The sequence below is a fragment of the Haliotis rufescens genome, unplaced genomic scaffold (genome assembly GCF_023055435.1).
Source record: "Haliotis rufescens isolate VD_foot unplaced genomic scaffold, xgHalRufe1.0.p SCAF_4, whole genome shotgun sequence".
Classification (NCBI taxonomy): domain Eukaryota; kingdom Metazoa; phylum Mollusca; class Gastropoda; order Lepetellida; family Haliotidae; genus Haliotis; species Haliotis rufescens.
The window spans coordinates 46895857-46906313 of NW_025964112.1; the positions used below are offsets into that span (position 1 = coordinate 46895857).

General features: G+C 39.9%; 1 protein-coding gene across 1 annotated transcript; it reads right to left on the reverse strand.

Annotated features, from left to right (window-relative positions):
- Positions 1–6587: 6587 nt before the first annotated feature.
- On the reverse strand, positions 6588–8033 carry LOC125372272 (leucine-rich repeat extensin-like protein 3). The gene is made up of 2 exons (XM_048381585.1): positions 8021–8033; positions 6588–7099 (listed from the first exon to the last, which is right to left on the reverse strand). The coding sequence occupies exons 1-2, from the start codon at positions 8031–8033 to the stop codon at positions 6588–6590; spliced, it is 525 nt and encodes a 174-aa protein (XP_048237542.1).
- Between the last annotated feature and the right edge of the window lie 2424 nt (positions 8034–10457).

Sequence of the window (10457 nt, forward strand, 5' to 3'; positions counted from 1 at the left end):
ATTTGCATTTAGATATCAGCAGACCCTACCCTGGTGATAATGGCAGTAGTATCAGAGCCTTCGTGTGAGGGGGTATTTCCCATGTAGAGACAGGAATTGCCTCAACGATTAAAACCAAATTAAAAACGTTTACAAATTTAATTCAAATTGAAGTCTAATTACTCCAGAAATTGATATTTTAAAAGATATTATTCTGATACGTATTGCTTTTAAAAAATGATATTTTGTGATAATAATAATGCAATTGGATATGATTATAATAATAACAATAATAATAATAAGAAATGTTAATATGTCAATGAACGAACGATCAATGAGGTTAATATTACACCGCTAATGTTCTGTAGCAGTTAAACACATCAATTGTATAAACGCGTTGAAGTTTTGGGTGTTAAGTGCTAACTGATTCAATTGTATCACTTCCGACAAACAGATACAATCAAATATAGATAAATGGACCGCTTCGGTGTTGATTTCGACCCTCGGTGCGAATCGTTAATTATTTATTAACAAAAATCATTTGAAAAACTTACATAGACTCAGTGCTGCCCATCCCTTCCCAGATTGTGAGTTCGCTAGTTAGCAAGGAAGCCCTTTACTGGGAACGAACGCTATTCATTGGCGAAGCTACCCTCCCTTTGATGTTATAAGCCTATTTCATAAATCAGTCAACATGTGCGGTAACAATGCGGATATCTGAATTCAAGCCGATCGCGGATTAAGTATGAAAAGGAGCTTTAATTCATATTTGTCGTACAAATACAACGCCTAAAGATTGGTAAATAGACGCACACAATACCCTGTGGGGGCCGGGCGAGATACAACCACGGTAATATACTGCAAAAACCCTTCACTGAGAGGCCTACTTTGTAACAGTGACGTCACGGTAGACGATCCAATATGGCGGTGTATTGTGTCTCACAGTTCGGCAAATAGCTTCGCTTCACCCGTGTGCCTTCTCGTGCTTGCCTTCGTCTATATTCATTAGGCCAATGACAACTCTCATCAGGCTATCTTTTTGTATAGCGCTCCACTTTCGATAAGAACCGTTATTACACGAAAAATACATTTTTCAAAGAGTGTTATTTCGCCGAAGCGTGCCTCGTGTTTGGGCCAAACCCTCTACTGAACGAGTGAACTCTCGTCTAATCAACGGTCTCGTCGACGTGCCATCAATCTATTTGGCCAGAATGACCAATACAAAATTGTTCTTCTAACCAAACGAAATAGCTTGTGGTATCGGATACTTGTGTTAATGTAAAAACTGTAGTGGTTTCTTTTAACGGGCTCTTTTAATTCGAGACCCCTGACCTCGGTTATTGGAGTGGGGAAAGCTTGATGAAAAAATTGTCGACCCCTGTACGAGAATTGATAGATTCTTTCAGAGCACCCTAGCAGCGATTCTCCAAGAGTATTGATAATTTGGACGCCTTTGTAACTCCGATGACAGAGGCGTCAATATAGAAGTATTTACACTAATTAGATTTTTTTTTTCATTTTAACATTTGACCTCAAAGTGATTAATGCATTAGGTACATTCAACCCATTTCTTCAGTTTTGGGGCATAAATCAATATACATACAAATAAACCAAGAATAAACTTTTTACAACTTTTAAACTACTTTAAATACCAAAATCAGATAACAGAAGTGTACACGTATTATGTGTAGAAATTTTAGTACTTTTAATTCAAATTCCCATAAAGTTTCGTTTAAGTTAGACCTTAAATCGTGTTGTTTATTGGCGTGCATATTACGTTAAACAGACATCGCGTCTTGCAAAATGATGTTATGTCTCGCGTATTGTTGTATCACTTATGGCTATAAGTCAAACCAGCAGAAAAGGCAGAGATATTTCACGCATGAGCAACCAAAGGGATTCTAGCGCAGCCTGGAGTTATTTATGACGAGTCTTCCTACTGCCAAGGAAATCGCTACTTCCAGATTCAACATTAAAGCACCGCTCTTATACACCGCTGTTCTTTCCCTGTGTTTGAAATACTTTGCTTGGTCGCCGTTCCGGCTCTGAGAATTTCGCTTTGATGAAAAATAAGTTAGACGGCAGAGTCCACGGTGGGGGGTTTCAATATTGCTTACACCCCAAATGAATATGTTTGTTAGCTCGCTGCTAGCGCAGGTTATTCCGATATGTGTATTTTGCGTATTCTGTGTATTATGGAAAGCTAGAAGTGCTCTGAAATCCGTGGTAACTTTTTTTTGTATTGTGGGTTAACTTTCCTTTGGAGATTTTTATTATTGTTATTCAGTTAACTTTTTAAACTTGTAAGTAAAAACGTTGTGATGAATATTTCATTCGATGAAATTCTATGGCAAAAGGGAATCTGTTTTAAATTGAATTTGATTAATATTTCATATATGTTGATACATATTTCATTTATTATTATTTATTATTATCACAAATAGGCCCCACTGTGTGTAGTTGCATCAGCTGTTGTCTCTTTTATGGGTAAAAGTTTATTGTGTTTAAAACGAATTGAGACAATAAACACTAAAAACGAATAATTAGATAAACAATATAATTGAAGAAATTTAAATACACACGGTATAATATTTCAAGGAGTAGAATCCGTTCGAAAAAGGCTCTGAAGATAAATCAAGTATCACTTTCTTCACTGTCAGGTATTGACACTATTTCAAGCGGTATTTACCTTTCACTCCTCCCTACCCACCACCCAAACCCCACCCCTCTCTCTATCTTTTATGGATAGAAACAAATAGGAACAAACCAATTTTTCAAAGATTTGCCTCGTTATATTGTTGTTTTTATCAAATTCAACGATGAACAAAGAGTCAATGGTTAAACATTATGATCAGGTCCACATCTGTATACCTTTACCTGTGATCAAAACACGAATACAAAACAAAAGAGATAAAACTAAATTTACCATAAAAAAACAAAAGAAAGAGAAACCTTTGTAATTTGATATTATAAAAATAAATATGACTTTTGAAATTAAAATTTTGTATCGTTGTAAACATGAATATTATATCCTTTGCTGTTTTTCTATGTTTTAAAACTCTTTTTCAAACATTAAATTCATATTTTGAATTTTATGACATAAAACTTGGCCAAATATAATTCAACACCAAATTTCTGCCTAGGTGGTCGAAAACAGCCCCCAAAATACAGTTATATATCTTTTGCAATTCACCGTGTTTCTGTCTTCTATGAAATTGTAACTGAGTTTTAAACGGAACAAGAATTACTTTAACAGCAGGCAAAAATCCTAGAACGGTTCATAGAGATTCCTAAGGCGTCTGCATATGTAAAATGTTCCCAGCGTGCACTGCAGTCTATTAAGACGGGCCCCCAAGAGTATGATGATGAAAAAGATCACGAGTGGTCATTTTCACATCAGACGCATTCGTACCCCATATGATTCGCTAACTGGGTGTCCTCCAACCCCACGCTTCTCCGTGAAGTAAGGGATATGATTAATGCTTTTTCCAACTCTCCTAGATTTTCCGATACCTCTTAGCTTTAAGTTGATAGATGCTGGTTGAAAAATTATCATATTTTTAGGATGATAAATGACAATTTTGCCTACAGTAGATAGAGTAATCTGGAGATATTTTTCTTTATTGTTTGGCACGTTGAAGGCATATTAGCGTTGAAAATGGCAATTTTCTCCACGCGTGGGGCAGAATGTTGCACCGAGAAGTTGGGTTATGTTTAGGAGATCCTGTTTTCCTGACGAAACTTTTCAGAATTTGTATTCATGCGTGTTGTTTTTTTAAGATACAAAAATACCTTCTTTGGTAAAAGCCTTTCTCGTTAAGTTAATTTGTAAAATGATAATGTACTTTTTAATTCGTTTTTTTACAAGGAACCTGTCCATGATATTTTGTGGAAGAAAAAAATCAGCTTTCATTGTAATGCTATAATGTTTAAGGGTAACGAACTCAAAGATTATAGAGGCCCAAAAAAGTCTGGCTTTCATATGAAACCTGTATAAGGTATGGTCAATCGTATGAATTATTTTTTACCTTAGACCTTAAAGTTTGAAAGATGTTCTTAAAGGACCATTTTTCATTTAAATAAAGAAACATCAAAACGGAAAGTATCAACGCTATGGAAAAATAATGGTGACAAATTTCTGACACTAATACTCCTTTTAATATCGTTCCAAAGATGCATAACAAAATGAAAGCCGAAGTAATTACAGAGGGTTAGGTCCGTCCTTAATACACGCACGTACGTGCGTCCATCTATACAACCTTCCGGTATCTCTCATTAAGGCGACTTTCTCTGCTGATCGCCTTTGAATCCGAGAATATCATAGAAACTTTGTGGGATTTTCCCCTTAGATGTACGGGATTGCATTTGCAAAATTATTCCACGAGTGATATATTGCAATCAATATCTCGATGTAATTTACATGGGGGACGCAACGGCGATTGGATGATATAATTGCTCGTATTTCTCAAGAAATTGCAAGGGGCGGATAGCGCCTCTTGCGATACCAGGAATGCAAGCGAATTATCGCAGATTTGGAAGCAATTCTATAGTAGTATAATTTCATTTCTTGTATCAATAAAGTAGAATTTGGTATAAACAACGCGCCCGTTGTTCGTGTGACAAGATATCTCTGCCTAATTCCTAAAACGCCAGGAAAATAAGGGATTCGCACAATAGATTTCTTAGTGTGGTCGACCGAGAGATTTCTGATCACAATTTGACCTCGGGTTTGCCCTTATTCAGATATCGGATTGAGAAGATTTAGAATAAAGATGTATTGTTTTTATCAAATAACGGAACCCTACCACACGGCCCTTCGGTATAGAAACAAAGAGGCAGTCATTAATCTTCGTGTGTGTTCAAATAAAACAAAATTTATATTGAATTTCTTTTTTTAACGAAAGAAATTATCTCTTTTTTTTTAAGTGAACTTGTGTCTAAAATTAAAAGAATGTAACCCCCAAACAGTTGAGTACGGACTACAATTAATGGAACTTTAGGGGAAAATAAAACATATTCACTAAAATTTGTTCTGTTAAATTGTTATTTGTTCATTTTCTATAAAAAAAATCTATTTTCTTTTTGTGATTTTGTAAAACTTTGTAAAGAAAGAAGTATTCAGGGTCGCATTTCATCTTTGCAGTTTCAAAAGTGAAACGATAAATAATATCTCGCTATTGGTAATGTTGATGCCCCTGTGAAATTTAATAGCACAAGTGTCACATATAACAAACTAATGACGTGCACTGCTGATGAAGCATTGTAATGCCTAGAGATGGAGGTTAACAATGGAAAACCGGTACATTTCATATTAACAAAATGCTTTTCAGTTTCTTCGAATACGTGAAAAAGATCCAATTCACCAGGAGCACGTGCGAAATGTACCATCAAAGTACCCTGAATTTTTAAACAAGGTTCGTGCTCTCATCTCAAACCACCAATTTAGGGGCAACGGGGAGAATCAATACACGCTTTGGCATACGCACGTGTGTAATACGCTCGGTGTATTACTCCGCGGGGTCAGGTTTAATGTAGTCCCTATCAGTCATAAAGCTCTCTCAACGCACATTTTTCCATGCATTTAAAACACTAAATAGCCCTAAAGCATATTTCGATATAAAAAGTGCAATGCGGGTTAGAGTTTTTAAAAATTCGTTAAATTAAATGTTAATGTGCATTTCTGACTAACGAGGCGAAAACAACGAAGCAGAAGCTTAACGAATATTTCGCAATGGAGACGATTTTCTTTAGATTTTGGGCCAAGAGTCACTCATACACTACTAACAAATTTATAGCCACCCCAACTAAAGTTCCCTTTTCAGTGAAACTGGATAGAGCTCTCCTCAATGTTCTGTACATAAATTGCTATGCGGGTCACAGGGACGACACTTGGTTTCAGTGCTTTATGTGGTAAAGCCCCGCTTTTCTTCTTTGAAACTGGCCTCCGTTTTATGGCTTCTAACAGTGTGCGATAAGTTTAATGTGTCATGGTTTGGTTCAAGACTGGCATAAAGGGATGGTTTCTCAAGGCTAACTATTGACACAGGCATGTTATAGACCAAACACATGGTCCGTGAACATTGCGTTAAAAGAACAGATATTCGCCAGTTAGTACGTTCTTTATGTGAAAACAGCTTCTTAACAAAATAACTTTCTACACAAATTATGAATATTAGATTAGCTTTGCACATCAATCATAAGATTCGTGAATATGAATATGGATGATTTATAGTGAAACCTGCCTGTATGGCTGATGTATATTGTCAGCGTTTTTTTTTCTGTGTCAGAAACATTGATGACAGAATACAGGATACAGGATATACCCCGCACTCTCCGAGCAAATGTCACAGTATTTAGTTCACGTCCTTTCAATTAAAATACCGCTTTGTCACCGAGTCTTCCCATGTCAAGATAACCCAATCAGACTTCTTAATTCATCCTTGAAGAAACACTACCCCGCTACCGTAACGTAAACACGTTTTTAAAGAATAAACACAAAATTCCATGTAATCTAGGGAAACACTAGAGACAGAACACGTGCAAACCAGAGTCAACGCTACGTTCCAAGTAACGCACACGTGCATGGAACTATCACACTCAATAATAGTTTACTGGTCGATAAAACTTCCAAGACTTGTGACATACACAGACTGAGCTGAGTGCCTAAACAGGATGGTACTAGGCGGACATTGTGGGGGTGGGAGGGCGTTGGCGGGGCTGAGGGGTGGTGGGAGGGAGTTGGTGGGGCTGATGGGGTGGTGGCAGGGCGTTGGCGGGGCTGAGGAGTGGTGGGAGGGAGTTGGTGAGGCTGAGGGGTGGTGGGAGGGAGTTGGTGGGGCTGAGGGGTGGTGGGAGGGAGTTGGTGGGGCTGAGGGGTGGTGGCAGGGCGTTGGTGGGACTGAGAGGTGGTGAGAGGGAGTTGTAGGGGTGAGGGGTGGTGGGAGGGGGTTGGTTTGGGTTAAAAGTTGGGTGTCAGGTTGGTGGGTGTGTGGAGAGGGGTTGTTGAGGGCGAGGGTGGTGGTTGGCGGGGGTGAGGAGTTGTGGTTAGTCGGGGTGAGGAGTGGGGTTCGGAAGGTATTGATGAGGGTGAGAGGTGGTGATGGGTTGGGGTTGTGAGTGGCTTTGGAGGAGGGCGGTGGGGGTTTGGAGTGGGGTGGAAGGGGACTCAAGAGGGTGAGAAGTAGTAGTTGGTGGGGTTAAGGAGTTTCATGAGGGTGAGAAATGGTAGTTGGTGGGGTTGAGGAGATTGACGAGGGTAGAAATGGTAGTTGGTGGGGTTAAGGGGTTTGATGAGGGTGAGTAGGTGGTTGGTGGGGTTGAGGAGATTGATGAGGGTGTGAAATGGTAGTTGGTGGGGTTAAGGGGTTTGATGAGGGTGAGAAGTGGTGGTTGGTGGGGTTATGGAGTGGATGTTGGGTGTATTTGGTGTTGATTTGGGATTAATGACGTGTTGAGTATATCGGACGAAAACGTACTGAAGCCAGGGTGGGTGTTTTTTTTAAGCCTAATGAAGACTAATAAAGCTTATATGAATGAGCATTGAAGTAGGATGGTCAGTAGTTGAAGCCAGTGTGGGTGGTTGTTGAAGCCAGGATAATCAGTTATTGAAACCAGAATGGGTAGCTATTAAATCCAGGATGGATGCTTATTCAATCCATGTTAGGCGATTATTGAATCCAAAATGAGATATTGTTGAAGCTAGGATGAATGGTTATTGAAGCCAAGATTGGTGTTAATTGATGCAACGATGCTTATTATTGAAACGACAATGTGTGGTTAATAAATCCAGGATGGATGGTAATTGAAGCCAGGATAATGGTTGAAGCATGGGTGGTTTGAAATCAAAATAGATGATTATTGAAGCCACGACGGGTGGTTGTTGACGCCAGGATGGTGGCTATTGCATCCCAATTTGCTGGGACTTGAGGTCAGGATGGATGTTCCCAGAATCCAAGATAGGCGGTTATTGCATCCTTGATGAGTTCTTATTGAAGCTAGGGCGGATAGATATTGACGCGAAGCGAGGATCTTTGGCTATTACATCCAAGACGCATGGTACTGAAGGAATGGTGATGGTTATTGAAACCGGGGTATTTAAAGTCAGAATTATGACTTTTGACGCAAGAACGGATGATTATCGTGATAATGGAGTCCAGGAAATATGAATATTGAAGCTAGGATGAGTGGATATTGAAGCCAGGATTGGTGGATATTGTGTCCAGTGTGTGAGGGAATGGAAGCCAGGATTTGTGGATATTGTGTCTAGTGTGTGTGGTAATGGAAGCCAGGATATGTGGATACTGAAGCCAGGATTGGTGGATATTGTGTCCAGTGTGTGTGGTAATGGAAGCCAGGATGTGTGGATATTGAAGCCAGGATTGGTGGATATTGTGTCTAGTGTGTGTGGTAATGGAAGCCAGGATTTGTGGATATTAAAGCCAGGATTGGTGGATATTGTGTCTAGTGTGTGTGGTAATGGAAGCCAGGATGTGTGGATATTGAAGCCAGGATTGGTGGATATTGTGCCCAGTGTGTGTGGTAATGGAAGCCAGGATGTGTGGATTTTGAAGCCAGGATTGGTGGATATTGTGTCCAGTGCGTGTGGTAATGGAAGCCAGGATGTGTGGATATTGAAGCCAGGATTGGTGGATATTGTGTCCAGTGTGTGTGGTAATGGAAGCCAGGATGTGTGGATTTTGAAGCCAGGATTGGTGGATATTGTGTCCAGTGTGTGTGGTAATGGAAGCCAGGATGTGTGGATATTAAAGCCAGGATTGGTGGATATTGTGTCCAGTGTGTGTGGTAATGGAAGCCAGGATGTGTGGATATTAAAGCCAGGATTGTTGGATATTGAATCTCGGAATGGTGAATATAGAAACTAGGATGGGAGGGTATTGAAGCAAGGATGGGTGGATATTGAAGCCAGGATAGTTGGATATTGAAGCCAGGATAGTTGGATATTGAAGCCAGGATGAGTGGGTATCGAAGCCAGGATGAGTGGATATTGAAGCCTGGATAGTTGGATATTGAAGCCAGGATGAATGGATATCGAAGCCAGGATGAGTGGAAATTGAAGCCAGGATAAGTGGATATTGAAGCCAAGATGAGTGAATATTGAAGTCACGACGTGTTGATATTGAAGCCAGGATGGGTGGTAATGGAAACAAGGAAGGGTGACTTTTGAAGCTCTGATGGATGGATATTGAAGACATGATGTGTGGATATTGCAGCCAGGATTGGTGGATATTGTGTCCAGTGTGTGTGGTAATGAAAGCCAGGATGTGTGGATATTGAAGCCAGGATTGGTGGATATTGTGTCCAATGTGTGTGGTAATGGAAGCCAGGATGTGTGGATTTTGAAGCCAGGATTGGTGGATATTGTGTCCAGTGTGTGTGGTAATGGAAGCCAGGATGTGTGGATATTGAAGCCAGGATTGTTGGATATTAAATCTCGGAATGGTGAATATAGAAACTAGGATGGGAGGGTATTGAAGCAAGGATGGGTGGATATTGAAGCCAGGATAGATGGATATTGAAGCCAGGATAGTTGGATATTGAAGCCAGGATGAGTGGATATCGAAGCCAGGATGAGTGGATATTGAAGCCAGGATAAGTGGATATTGAAGCCAAGATAAGTGAATATTGAAGTCACGACGTGTTGATATTGAAGCCAGGATGGGTGGTAATGGAAACAAGGAAGGGTGAATATTGAAGCTCTGATGGATGGATATTGAAGCCATGATGTGTGGATATTGCAGCCAGGATCGGTGAATATTGAAGCCATGGTGTGAGAATATTGAAGCCATGATATGTGGATAGTGAAGCCGTAATGGGTGAATATTGAAGGGAGGAAGGGTGGTAATCGATGCCAGGATGGATGGGTATTGAAGCTAGGACAGGTGTATATAGAAGACAGGACAGTCACTTATTGTAGCCAGGACGTCTAGTTATTGAAGCGAAGGTGGGTGGTTATTGAAGCCAGGGTGCGTGGTTATTGAAGCCAGAATGGTGGTTATTGAAGCCAGAATGGTGGTTATTGAAGCTAGGATGTGTGGTTATTTGAGTCAGTATGATGGCTATTGAAGGACTGGTTAGACGTGTATATAAACTGGTCATACCTGTAAAGAGGAAAATTATAAACCCAACCCAGGACAGATCGCACACCCTGTATCCATACATAAAAACAGCACTACTTCAAAATACCTTCGCAGCCTGTGACAGACAATAGTGCAACAACAGTAGCGTGTCAAATGCAACATCTTAAATAGATTGTTATTTAGCCGAATCTAAAAGGGTTTATATCTTGTCACAAAGCGGGTAAAGTTCTCGGGGTGTGGTTGGGAAAAGGGTAGGGATAAAGTAAGATGAGACCCGTAACGTCAGGGTTAACATCAAAGAGCCTCGGTTGAACTGCGGTTCAAAAGTCATTCATACAACAAAAGTCGCTTGGCTATTTTCAACGTAACCCACTGTCTCTA